Raw genomic sequence first — 14418 nt, forward strand, 5'->3', positions numbered from 1 at the left:
CAAGACAGCATGAAACTAATCCTATCTTCTGTAAAAATACCATCAGAAAGTAGTACATCTTGCAGAAAACACTCTTGGTACTTTTTTTTTTTCAGCAGCATATTGAAGTTTGGTGAGATTTCCTCCCTCCTGTATGATAGATGCGTTCTGCTTAAAAGCACCGAGAGCTTTTTAGCACTTAGAAGCTGAAATTTTAACGCTAGGTTGGAACTGAGTGGATTTACAGGGCATCCCTTCGTAGTCCTGCTTGAAATATTTGGGAACTTTTCTGGCAAGGATGCTGGCATTTCTTTTTGAGACACTTGAGACTACAATTGGCAAGGGCTTGTAGTGTTGGCAGACGTTGCTTGCACAGAGCCTGTTCACGTTGAAGTATGCCAGCAAGTTTTTGAAAATCTGGCCTGTGCCTTTTCTCTTTTGGTTGTGTCTTTCTGCAATAGTGCAATACTCTGCTACAAGTTTTGGGAATCTTGACTTAGCGCTGGGCACGCTCTGAGGTTTTACACCCCTATTACTGTTACCTGTATGATGTTGGTTGCTGTGAGTCTGGCTCTGGTGATATTTGGGTACCAAAAGGTACGTGCTGCAACAGTTGCAATGCACAAAGGTGCCCGAACAAGTCATGTTCAGGTTTCCTCCTGACTTTCAAGGGGTTGTCCAGGTTTTTTGGAGGTTCCTCCAAGTCTCAGTGGATGCCTGTCCGTATTATCTGGGTTCTCAAATGGCTTCTGTGATGCTAACCCTAAATTAATAAAATGTGCCTCAGGGAAAATATTTGGGGGGCAGTGGTTTCATCAGGCTAGAATGAAGAACATCAAGCCGGGAGGTACGTATACCTTTTAACAAAAGAAAGAAAAGATACTGCATACCTGGACTTCTCAAGAGATGTGATTCAAGCAACAGACAGCTTGAAATGTGGAGGAGAGAGAGGATGGGAAGTTGTCTAAAATGAGTATGAGTAATGAACCTTCAGGCTTCAAAAATGAACGCTTGGGTTTGTCACATAAAAGAAAAGGTTAGTAAGTGTGTAATAGTGATACTAATGAATAAATGACTGAGAATGGGAAAAATTCTCAGGGAGGTGGAAGGAGGGTAGTTCTGCAAATTGACTGAATTCAAAGGTTTGCTAGTTCTTTGCAGAGCACTTCTCCACATGAACTCCAGGGGTTTGCTTTCAAGAACCGAAAATGAAGGGCTTTATCTGCTCTCAGTTTGAAGTGTGAGCAGAAATCCTGCTGTTAGTTTTGATTAGGCTGCTTTCCCCCTCCCTTCTGCTTCTGTGTGTGTGCTTACCCCTTTCTTCCTCAGTTTGAATCGTGCTGCTTTTGCCACTTGACACTGTGTTTCAACATTAAGCAGCCACACTACTGAAATGCCTCCCCATCCTCGCTTGTCATTCCCACCCTGGTGCCTGCTTACAGACTCACTGAAAACTGAGATTTTTTTTTTGATTTTTTTTTTTTTTTTGCTGTAAGCCAGTAGCATTAGGAAAAATCTGCTTGTCAGATTACATTTTAGTAATGTTTTGTGCAGATGGAGAGCAACCTCGTATGCATTACTTTTGTAATAGTCCTTGAGACAAATAGAAAATATCCACTAAATATTTTTGACTCAATTTTCAGTGCTACCAGAAGTTAGATTAATAAGTGTTTTTCTTCCAATTACTGGCTATAATTTAAGGGTTTACTTGTTTTTGTTTGTTTTCACTGTCGTTTGGGTTTGTTGGTTTTTTTTAAGAAAAATGAGATAGTGAGAATTAATCCTCTCCACCCTCCAAAATTCAGATTATTCCCCTCCCACCCCTGTTACTGGTGAATCTAGGGATGTTCTTGACATGACCTTTACTTCCCTATCTAATACAGACACAACTTGCTGGTGCATGGGGAAAAGCATACAGTTGTATTAGGGAAATTCTGTGGTTATGTAAATAGCATCGTAATGCTGGTTCCCAGAGGTGAGGAATGTGGAGTGGAGGTCAAGTGCAAAGCCTCAGTTTTGGCATACCCTGATAGCTGAGTGCTTGGCTAATTGTGCACTGCGGCTTCTTTTAAATGTCAGTCTTGCAATTCCTGAAAGAGAAAACAAAGCAGCTCTTTTCCTATCTGAGATATAACTAGGCTAGATACTACTGAAGTCTCCTCTCTAAGCTTTGAGATCCATCAGGGAGAAATGCTTTCTTAACTCCCAAGTTCTTTCAAGGCAAAAGATGAAAAGTTTTTGGCTTACCTATTTCTTGTTCTAAAGTAACAAATGAGACAGTGATTTTGCAGATTCATCCTTCCTTCCCTTTCTGCTTTAATGAGGATGGATTCTCTAGACTAGGTTTCCAGTGGCTTGGCCTTGCTGCAACCTTTTCAAACTGAACAACAGATTAGTAGAAGACAGTCTTGTGTCCACAGGGTGCAATTTCAAGCAAGACAGCATTATTCACCCAAGGTCAGAATTCACTGAAATGCTACAATACTCAAGAAAACAGAGCACTGGACCAAAACCTACTTCAGTTCCACAAACTTATTTCACTGAGAGAGCTGCTAATAACATGTATGGTAAACGTGAGCTGACTTTTCTGTGGTTCTCCTAGCCCTGTTGGAGGGAAGCTTTTAATTCAAGCTTGCCAGAAATTTTGTTCCTCTTTTTAAAGAATAAAGACTTCTTTTGGAAATTTGGTTTAAAATATAAATTGTTGCACAGCCCTGACCATACAATGAACCTGCTTGTTGTCTACCGAGAACCTTAAACTTCTCACTAAATGTCTGTCCACTAAAGGCAGATTATTTTTTGTGGCCAAGAAAGAGCTGGAGGAGTATGAAAACTGCAAACACTGGGAACAACTGGTCAAACAGCTGTAGTTTGAAACTTTATAGACAAGCATGGGCAGTGGGCTGCCTGCGGGAAGGATGGTGGTCAAGTGGAGTTGCACCTAGTTGGTGATAACAGCAGCAAAGGGTGGGCAGGAAGGTTGCACAGAGACTGTAATGGCTTTTCTGGAGTGGTTTTTCTCTAGTGAACTAGGAGTTGATGATGAAAAGTTTATTTTTAACCTTGTAGCTGAGGCATAATGTTTCCAGCAGCCTGAACAAAGGCATCCAACTAAATGAAGAGGTAAGGGTGTTGGGTGACGTTACCCAACTTGCCCTGGACGTGTCCCAGAACGATATGAGTGTGTCTGGCACAGCTCTGGGGTGGGGACAGGACCAATTGGTAGCTGTTTGTACCGTGGCCGCTGCTGTCAACTTTCGGTATCTAGTTGCTCTGTTCATGGTGTTTTACAGGTGAGTGGTATCCCATCGCTTAGGAAAATGAAGGGTTTGCAGTGGACTGTAACTTCACTTTGCAGCTGTGGCGGTCAAGCAAAGGGGTGGAGAGACTGATAAAAAAGAATGATGAGCTCATTTTTTAAGCTCTTTCATTCCCAGACGTTTTGGACTGTGGGCAACTACCTTAATCCTCAATTTCTCTCAAGTTTACAGTTTAAACTTTAAAGCAGCCTGGTGCTACGGAGGTCTCACTGTGACTTTACAAACCGCAGTTTGGGAACTGGTGGTGTGGATAATTGTGTCGTGGGACAAAAGCCACTATGACCAAAGCATTTTGGTCTGAAAATGTAAAACGTCTGTACAGTTTGCGAGCAGCAAATGCTGTGGCAGCGTTAGGGCAAAACGTGGAACAAGGTGAGGATAGCTGGGTAACTGGCAAAGACCTGCGCTTGCGCCCTTAATGGCGAGGCTGAAAAGACAAGCCCTTATTGATAATGGAGGCAGCGTGGACTTCCAGGGAGTTAATCAAAATCACTGTTGGTGGGTAGATGTAATAGACTGCTCTAAGTGCTGACTTTGGCCTGCAAAGGTGATAGAGAAAGCTGTACCTGAAAGCACTACCAGCGGAACTCCTGTGGCTTGAGGTTAAATCGTGCTGCGTATAGAGAATGCTTTTAAGTTTAAATAGGGCCAAATTTTAACAATGGGGCTTTGTAAACCAAGGAAAGGGATTAGATATTTTTTCCCTGCAATTCTTCAGGGTGCAGCCTTTGGTTTTCAGTCTTCACCCTCGAAAAATCAAAGCTTGGATTATAATGTGTTCCTGTGACTTTCAAAGGAAGGACGTGAGAGCTACGGGACTCCCAATAAAGCAGAAAAAAATGATACAATCATACTCGTTATCACTAAACAAGGCACATGGTGTAGCACATACGTAACAGTGTGTAAGCTTGGGGCTTACAGCCTCTCTGCTATGAAACAAACTTGCTGTTGTTGTTTTATTATAGTTTATTCAATCATAGAAATGAATACTCCTGCAAGTGCCCTTCATTTTATTCCAAGCACAGCTGTCCCGTGTGACCGTGAAGATGTAAGGGTATTGTGAATATCCAGGCTTCCAGCAGTGTCCAAGTTAATAACGCTCTGCGATAGCTGCTACAATTTCCCAAGGATCGGTGACAAAACGCCACTGGCATGAGATGTCTGCTGGAGAGAGATGAATTAAACTGTGGGCTCTGCAGAAACCTCGGCAATCCATTTCCTGTGTCTGCCTTTCTAGGGATTTAAACATGAGAGGGAACGCGTGGATGAGACAAAGATAAACTTCTTAGAGCTTAGGCTCTTTTTATTCCTTATAATTTTGAGCATTTCCCAAGTTGTTTTTGAAAGGGCTTGAGTAATTGCCCCTCAAAGGTTGAAATATTCTTTGCATTGTTTCTCTTTTTCAATCTTAGAAATTATAATACAAATGACTACGCATATATATAGTCATTGCCTAGAAGAAGGTGGTGTCTGAAAGATCTTTCTTATGAAGTCTGTTTTGGGGGAGATTTCTTAAAACAAATACATGTGTTATATGTTTGCCTTTTAAAGCATTTTTACACTGAGTAGTTACATAGAAAACCTTTGCTCTCCTCTGCTTGTTATTTAAATAGTTGCACTCCAAACTGGTATTCATCAAAACCAATGGCAAGCTATTGCAGAGCTAATGGTGAACAATGTACATGGGACAAAAATGTGTCTATGCTGCGAGAGAGATGGTTTAGGGTCTCAAGAGCACCACAGTCAGAGGTGACTGCAGTGCATGTTCCCCTGGAAAGGAGACAAGTAATTGGATAGAATAATCAAAGAATCAAATATCCTCTTGGTTTTTAACTTAGGTGGAAAGACAAAAACGTTGTTTCATTAAAAGCTGCTCAATTTTGCTAGCTGAAGTTCATACTGCCTGAAAAGTCAAGTTTTTAAAGCAGCTGGAAACAAGGAGAAGGAGCCAGTACAGGTCTGTACTACAACCCCACTCCTGATTCTCTTCATAATGAAGTGTAGATGAAGATTGGCAACTGCTTTTAACGCTGTGTGGCAACTGCTTTTAACACTGTGCGCACACACACACACACCACCTCTCCAGTTTTTTTAATTGGATCTTGTGAGTTTGCATTGTAAAAACATCTTTACCTTTTAAGAATGGGGGTGGGAGGAAGGCAGTGAAGTGAGGCCTTTACATTCCAACTATGGCAAACGCCAGATAAATAACACGGCAGTCAAAAGTGGTCTTGAGCAAAGTTGTTGCCTGTTGGAGGCTGTGCCCTCCTCGCCACCCTGCTGCGCTGGCCCAGAGCCGCTGCCCACAGGGATGAGCAAGGGGCTCCCTGTGGCATTGTTAGGGGCATCTTCGTGTGTCCTGCTGCCACCTTGTCAGCTTGTCACAGACTTCTGCCCTGCTCTCGGAGGCTTAACCATGCTGGTAATGGGAGCTAATTCAGGTTTTCCTGTGAATTAATTCTTAAGGTGGCTCTTAATCATAAACTAATTTATGCTGAACCGCTGATGGCAGGCTGTGACACGGATAAATCGTATAAATGGAAATTTATTGAAGTGGAAGTGATTTTTTTCCATTAAGCATTTGCCAACAAGGGAAAATGGGAAGAATTGGCCTCGGTGAACATCAGCCTCCGGATGTTTCCCTTGGGGCATAGCTGACCCCTGGGCTGAGAGGCTAATTCTTAGTTCAGGCAATTAGATGCAGGCTCATCTTGATCACCCTGTTTAAGAAAATATGTATATTCAGCTTTGCATAAATTGCCGCTCTGCTTTTATCTTGTAACTCATGTGCTGTGTCACTTGCTGGTAAATAAACTCTTCCGTGGGGGATAAAGGGCATTGAGATGCCATGGGTGGTTTCCCCAGGACAGTCTGCTGGTTACAGCCCCGTGTCACCAACCTGTCCAAGTTCCCGGAAGGCAGCACTGATGCAAGGTGATTTCTATGGCGAATAAACATTTCCTGAAGCATTTTTGTGCATTTTATCTGAACATCTCTTGAAAATCACCTGGGCTGGCTTGTCAGTCATCACAGCTGCCGGTATACAAACCAGGTGAACGATGGAAGCTTCCAGGGCGCTTTGAAGTCTGAGAGACTTATATGCATTGCTTCTGTGGAGCTGTTGAGATCTGATTTGAAAACCTTTGCTTTCATAAGCAATTTTTGTCTCAGATGTGAATTTCAGATTTCCTTTTTCATCTGCAGTATGATATATATAAACATTGCAGATCTGAAGGTACTGAGCCACTAGACAGGTCCCATAACTGTCATGCGCCATTCCTGACTCATGTTCAGAGCTCAAAGCAAAATATTAATTTTTATTTTCCATTTTTTTCCAATATACCTGGCTCAGCTAATCCACATAGTGTTACAAAAAGTAGCTGTTGAACAGCAATTGTTTCTAATACTTTGAGTGAAGAGGGAGCATATAGAAAACCTATTAGTCACAGTAATGTTTTAAAGCTGGCTCAGGTGTTTCCTACTGAAGAATTAGCTCTTATTCATTAAGGGTTATTGATTTATTTTTTTATTATTTTTTTTTCCTCTGTTGTTGCCTTTGGTTAGTTTAAAACTATTGCTTAGAATTGTTTTGTTCCTTTTGATAAGGTACTCTTTGAGAACATCATCTGATTATCCTCTTCCAGGATACATATTTAAATACATTGCTTTGCAAAGCTGCGGTTACACTTTATACATGTTCAAAAAGCAGTAGAGGAAAGGAAGTGGTGTCCAGGTAACCCGTCTTTTCAAATGCTTCCAAGTGCTATCAAATTGTATGTAAAGCGGGACTTGAAAAGGAAAAGAAAGAGGAAGCAAGGTCTATTTTTAAAGCATTATACTGGATTTAGAAGATCCAGGATGAGACTCCAGCTCTGCAGTTGGCTTTCTACCTTACCTTTGATAGGTTACTGGAACAGAGAGTTGGAAAACTGCCAAATTTTTCTTTCATCGGGAAGGCTGGGTGTGTTGAAACCAGAATAACACTGTACTGATCACTGCAAGAACGCTGTTTCTGGTTTGAATGAGCATGTATGTGCTCTTACGCATGCCTTATACTAAAAAATCCTATGGTTGGGCATTTGCTGAGAAGGTCCCAGGTGAAATTCTCTTCTGTTTGATTACAACCAAAGATTTGAACCTGGTTTGGAGGTAGCACCTGAATGAGAGAGATCTTAGCTGTTCTGGGAGGGGTAACATTGATGTCCCTTTCTCCTCTAAAAGGATCTTGGTTTTGCTTTGCTTGCAGAATGGGAAGGATTTTGACATATCAGACTCCTTTGTAGCAGGAAAAGCAATTTTTGTGTTAAGCTTTGTGAATTGCTTAACATCTCAGAGCTTCTATACCAAATCTGTAAAATGAAAGAAGGATTACTTGGTTTTGTTTTCTCAGCACTGCCTGTGTTTGGACTTTAAGCTCTTTGGGATAGATATTTCTGCATGCAGCAGTATCTGTTGTGATACCGTGCTGATTGGTTATTGTCCTGTTATTGTGTTATGGAGAATCAACATCAAGACAAATATTTGTCAAATCTTGGCCTCTTTCAGAAAAACATTTATGCTGAATTGATGTTCAAATGCTGAAACCATTTCCATCTCCAGCACAAAATAGCAATTCGTAATTAGAGGAGTCTCTCAGGGTTTGCATTTTAAGCATTATGTTGTATCTTGTGAGCCATGTGAATGTTACCAGACGTCTGTAAAGTGTGGCTGTAACGTGGCGCTTGCACAGCAGAGCTGCCGACCTGTGGCGCAGCGGGTCCCTGCTGCGGCGGTCACTTGTCCTGCGCAGGGAAGTGAGATGCAGGGATTTGGCCAAGGGTCCCCGGCAGATGCTGCCAGAAAAAGGGGTTGGATCCAGAGTCTTTGAACTCGACTCTGTTGCTCTCTTCTTCACTTCGGGAGAAGGTTAAGGGTGAAAGACAGACCCGTGCCAAATCCAGCTAAGTGGTTGTTAGGAGGCAGCAGTTGCAATAGAAGCCACAGGGGCCACTTTGCCCTGGGATTATCCTCCTTGGGCTGTTTCTCTTGGAAAATGACCTGTGTACAAATTGGAGATTTAACTCTGAACATGAAGAACTTGGTGTAGGGGCTGTGCTCAATGATGTTCTCTGTCCTGGAGAAGGCAGGATAGTTGCCTGTCCCAAGAAGGCAAGGTGAAGAATGCAGGTAAAGCTGCCAAGCAAAATAAATACTGTGGTATAAGCTATCATCACTTTGGGAGTGGGGAGAAATGAAAACTGAAAGGAAGAGAGGTGAAGCAATCAGATGGAAAGGAGATCCAGGATAAGAGAAACTTAAACCTAAGAGCCCATCTGCACACTGCGGTTTGGGACATTCAGTAAGTCTCCACATCTTCTGGGTCCTTTCTCCACTGTCCTAGGCTGTGCAGCAAAGAGAAGGGGAGGAAGCCCCAAGTTTAGGTCTCCACTGTCCATTACTTATTTCTGTATCCAAGGATGATTTTGCATGGATCAAATCTTTGCTCTGGTAACAGCAGTTGTGGCTGTGGGCCATCACTCTGGGCTGCGACCTTCTGCTCACGCATTTAAAGCAGTCAGGAATAGCCTTCTTGGCATCTCAGGGCATTTCACGGCTTCCAGTGTGGCATACACCGCATGAGGTGGGTGAGCCCCGAGAAGAAGGGATTTATTTCACAGATCTTGGGAAATTGCCTTGTTCACTCTGAGTTTGTGACCTTCTGTGGATATCACCCAGACAGCTTTTTTATTTTTTTGTGTCTTTTCTGGATGTTTCTTGATGTCAGATGCATGGGAAAGAGGATTGTTGTGTCCTCACTCTGCTCAACAAACATGCCTTTCTCAAAAGACATTTCCTAAACTGGTGAATACTATCTAGTCCTCTATTCTAGCTCTAAAGGTTGGAGTAGGATCAGAGAATAGTTTTCCTACCTGGGCCTCTCATTCATAAAATAACAGGCAGAACTTGACTTGCAGTTGGAGATTGTTATCAAAGTCTGGTAGTGGCAGTGGGATAGGATCTGGAAACGCTCTCTGCCTTGACACAAGCATACACAATCTATACAAACCCTGTTTTTTCCTTCTGGTTCCATTCTTTCCCACCTTCCTTTTTTTTTCTATTCTGCCTCCCCTTTTTCTCTCTCTGGTTTGGGGAAATGGAGGAATTCCTTGTTTCCAGGTTGTCCTCAGTAACCATGTAAGCTTTCCTCAAATGCTCATAGGTGCAAGAATCTCTCCATCAAAAAAGACTTCATGCCTTACAGGATAGGCGTCTAAACTTGTACAGACTTGAAAGTAAATAAAAAGTATTTAGTTTCTTACTTCATTAAACAAATATCAAAAGAACCATTTCCAGTTTTTTTAAAATTATTTTTCTGAAGGAACCTAGGAACTTCCTTCTCTTCAGTGAAAACTGCTGGCTACATAATTGGTTTTTATCTCTGCTGATCACTAATAAGCATTGCTAGATGGTAACAATTAGCGTAATAATTTGGTCATCTCTAATTTTTTTTAAAAACAGCTTCCCTCGTAGGAAATCGGTTAAAAAAACTTGTGCTAATGACCATGTTATATATTATCAGTAGCATCAAAGAAAGGTGAGCATGTGTTTCCAGAGCTGAATGCCCTTATCCAAAAAGATACTTGGAACTGTGCTGTGAAGACCTGTTATTTTATATGGCTATGTAGATCAGAACAGACGTTGAAATTGTCTTATGCGTACTAAGACATGCTACTTTCTGTATTTTACTTTTTTTTTTGAACCTTTAAAGCTTTCAGAGTTATGAAATGTTATGAGACACCTAAGCTTCACCAGTAGGTGTTGTAAATCGAATTTGTGTAAGTGCTCCTCAACAAGTCAGCAAATGGACCTGTATAATTATAGACGGTTGCATAAGGAGGGCTTCATAAATGGCTGATCTGTAGCTGGGAATGGTTTTGAGGTGTAACCTTGAGACTGACTTGTATGCATGAAAATCATTTCGAAGGTTGAGTGACCAGCTATTAGTAAGACAAGATGAAAAATGTTTTTGCCCTGCTGGCTGACCTTCTGCAGATTGAGGCTGGTTTTCCACAGAGAGATGCTAGCAAGAAGGAGAATGGGTTATGCAATTTGTTGTTTTAATTTGCATATTTATTCAAGTGCATCTTCCCGGTGACCTCCTAATAGCTGAGCAGTGTCAGATGACAGAGCGTTTGCTGTCGCTGATATCTGCCAGGGTATCAGGCTGGCCTGATCAGGAAATGGGAAGGGCCAGGCTGGGTTCCTATCCAGGCAAAAGCAGTTAGTGAGGCTATAGTGGGGTAAAAAAGTCTTCTTACCTGACTCAAAGCTGGAATGTTTATACACATATCTTTAATTTCATGGAGTGGGGTAGAGTGGGCTAGGAGAGATGGGCAACAGCACAAGTGTTACCAAGGATCTGGGTCTGGCCTTGGTGAGAGTGAAAAATCTCTTGGTTGCTCAAGCCAAAGCTCTTGAGAGTCGCCTGGGACGGATGAGAACTGGTTTTGGATACAGCCATAGAGGAGACACCCCTTCTGCCAGTCTTGCTGGTTACTGATGACATCCACGTGCACTGAACCTGGGGTTGGTGTTCCTGTCTTTAATCACTACTGTTAAATGAGATGTGCTGCTGCTTCATGATAAGTCAAGATTCCTAAGGAATTCGGGTTTAAGTGCTTTCATGTTCTTAGAAAATTGGAGGGAGTTGTTATTAATGCAGAATCTGCTGTAATATGGAGTAGAAGCAATCATCTGGCTTCACATTCACCAGCGGTGTACAAGACCCAGGGATCTTTACCCGTTTTCCTGGTGGATTGTCTGCAGTTTAAGATTCACTATAAGGATGGCCATCTCTTTAGTACCAAGGTGTGATTTTATTTATTTTTAAAATCTCTGTTCTCAAATTTAGATTCCCTCATTTATATTAATAAATAGGTTGTGGTATTGCATCATGCCAGCTGGTTATTTGAGAATTAATTTGCTCTTATCCAAATTCTGAAATATTCTTGCAGTTCAGCTGGATCAAATTAAATTTTAATTTAAAAAATAATGCATGATGTATTTACTTGAAACAAAACATTGCAAAGCAATGAACTAGCAGATTAAATACAAATTTGGGAAAATAATGCAATATAAATATGCTAGCTATACAGAATATTTTTGAGAACTAGATTTTTATTAGGCTTCTATTTGGATTTTACTTAAAAGCAGTGCTTTTAAATACTTAGGAACTGTAAACTTCTGCTGGTACGTGGCCAAGGCAAGTCCTCTGGAAAGCACACTCAGCCTTCGAAGTAGTAGAAAGTGGAGCAGAAGCAGGCAGGCAGGAGCAAGCGAGAAACCACAATGTTTCCTTGAAATTCACTCTTTTCTCCTCCTTCCCCCTTATAAAAATACAGGCTTTTTATAGAATTAGAGTATTATTATCCTGTACTAGAGAAAGAACTTTTGGTATCCTTTTAATAAATGAATTTAATGACGGAATAGATCTAGATAAGATATGAATATTTATGCTCAGCAGTTTCTTCGTGGGGGTAATGAGTTTTGACGAATTAAGTAATGTTTAAGGCTTTTAAGTAGTCTTATTTTCAAAAGAACATCTCACCATATAAACATGGTTTCTGTATTGTTTTGTCACTGATGTCCTTGCCAACCAGATTTCAAAAGCAAAACACAGAAAGATAATTCAATGTCTCTCTGTCTCTCCCTGTCTAGATTATCAGCGTCTGATGACGGTGGCAGAGGGGATCACGACGCTGCTGTTCCCATTTCAGTGGCAGCACGTGTACGTCCCCATCCTTCCTGCCTCTCTCCTGCATTTTCTGGACGCTCCCGTTCCTTACCTGATGGGACTGCAATCCAAGGAGGGAACCGACCGCTCCAAGCTGGAGCTGCCTCAGGAGGTCAGTCTCCACTTTTGGGGTTGCTATCCTGAAACGCGTTATTAATATTTGTGTGAATCCCTGCTGGAAAATGCCATGCCTGGTGTTGGGAGGCTTCTCTGGAGCCATGAAGAGTTTGCCAGCAGGAGTGAGGTAGTGGTGGAAGTCTCTGCAGTCCTTCCTTGGGCCACTCCTGAATTTAATGAGTGCCGCTAATTATAATTCCACATGCTTCTGCTTCTTCCTGGGACACTGAAGGTTTCTTTGCTTCCCTACCTCTCAGGGTTTACTAGGTTTTGTCAACCAGTGTCACACTCCTATCAATAGACTGCTAAAGAGCATTTTGTTCGGGGATGGTCTTTATGAAACTGGATCTCAGCTGTGGTTGCTAGATGGTATAAACCTGTCCCTGTCCCCCCAGTGCTGATGAGAAGCGTGCCTTGTCCTACCCATGGATGAGCCCACATGTTCCTGGTTAGGTCGAGGCCTGTTACTGGACCAGCATCCTGGCCTCAAACGAGCCAGATTTGCATTAGTGCTGTGACTATGAACACCTTAGAGGCATACGCACACACATGCTTTTAAAATATTGACTCATTCCAATGATTGTCTTTTGGACTGAAGATCTTCTGTCCTCTCATGCAATGGGAAGTGAAAACCTTGCCTGGTCTATCATGTTTTCCACAGAGAATAAAAAGGAAGGAAAGGTCATCCTCCTAACCTAGGTGTTAAAATCACTGGTGGTAGAGAGAGAAAGGGAGACTCTTCTCCTCCAAATTTGACCAAAATGATTAAAACTGCTTTGCATTTAAACCTGGCCACTGATCACTCTCCATACTGCAAAGTCTTTGGGACGTAGGTAGCCTGTCTGTATTCGAGATGGAGACTGGACCCATCTCTTGAGCATGCCATGCATTTTAACTTGGATTTCTTCTCAAAATCAGCGGGAACCCTAAGAATAACTGTTTGCATGGCTGTAACACCTCACGATGGTGGCACTGCTGTGCCCCGCTCCGTGCAGGGACCTCTCCTGGGAGCAGAGTCCCTCAGGCCTGGGAATAGGTGCTCTTACTGAGAAGGCGGGCGGGAACAGCAGCAGAGGCGAATATGCAGAAGGGGGAGTTTGTATGTGGAAGTGCAGGGATAAATGCAGGGCAAGGATAATACGGTTTTAAATAAAGGTCTGTTTTAAGTATGAGGTGGAGGTCACTGATTCTTAGCCTTGGTGGCACGTAACAGTGCAAATCAAGTCTTACCTCATGGGTAAAACGGCCCAATGGCATGAAATTTGCGCTGGTGTGGAAACAAGACTGGTATCTAGCTACACTTTTCAGTAAAACCCTGCTAATATTATGTAATTACTGCGATTTTTAAAATTATTAGTCATATGCTTTTGGTTAGCAGATGAAGCTGTCATTTTCCTTAAATTAAAATTGTAATGTGATGGGCTTGCCATATTGCTGGAATAACAAATTAAATACCGCCAGTGAGGGAAGAATAATAGTGGGGTGGGAACCGTCCCCCGTTACGATATTTAACAAATGAGTGAAGAATATCAGCATGGCATTTACAAACACCACAGGTCCAGTAACTGTGGGAAAGGGAAAGAAAAATGGGGTATTGAACAGCGAATATCTTGAATCTCAAGTTCCTCTAGACAATAAAAAATAGAAAAACATGCAAGCAGTGATGAAGCGCTGTTCGCTTTAGCATTCCTTTATTGTTCAGGCCAGGGGCTAGCTTTTCCAGCTCTTGGTCTAAAAATAAACCGTTTGTTTGTTAGAGATAAAAATTCTAACAACTGGCCATCATGCTGTCTTAAGGTTACTAATCTCTCTGCATTAACTTTAATCACCAGATGTTTTTGAAGAGAGAAGTGAGACCAATTCCCCAAGGGTTTTCTGAATCCAAATCTCATTTTTCAAATTTTGTAAATGATATGCAGAGCTGAAATTAAAAAGCCTTTGAAATGAAATATTGATAGATAAGAAGACAGTCCCTGAGCTAAAGAACCATACCAACGCATACCACAACTCTTTAATAGCTGTATAGTTAAGTAAAGGAAATCATTTTGTATGAGGAAATGCTTTTCTTTTATAGTCCAAATTTATTATGAAAAAGTGAGCTGAAGGGACACATCTGCTTTACCAAATGAATCTGAATATCCTTTAAAGTTTCTGTGTGAAAGGTGATTAATCTCAAGCATGTCCCTGAAATATCCAATGTATTATAACCATGTTTGTAGTGGAATGTAT

The 14418-nt window shown here is 41.7% G+C and overlaps 1 protein-coding gene across 1 annotated transcript in view; it reads left to right on the forward strand.

Annotated features, from left to right (window-relative positions):
• The window catches only part of DENND5B (DENN/MADD domain containing 5B), a 70218-nt gene that overhangs the window by 15435 nt on the left and 40365 nt on the right, over nucleotides 1–14418 (forward strand). Inside the window, exon 5 of the mRNA XM_009883637.1 lies at nucleotides 11997–12184. Within this exon, the coding sequence (XP_009881939.1) occupies nucleotides 11997–12184 (188 nt within the window). The remainder of the gene's footprint in view (nucleotides 1–11996; nucleotides 12185–14418) is intronic.

This window comes from Charadrius vociferus, unplaced genomic scaffold (assembly GCF_000708025.1).
Source record: "Charadrius vociferus isolate BGI_N301 unplaced genomic scaffold, ASM70802v2 scaffold304, whole genome shotgun sequence".
NCBI classification, from domain to species: domain Eukaryota; kingdom Metazoa; phylum Chordata; class Aves; order Charadriiformes; family Charadriidae; genus Charadrius; species Charadrius vociferus.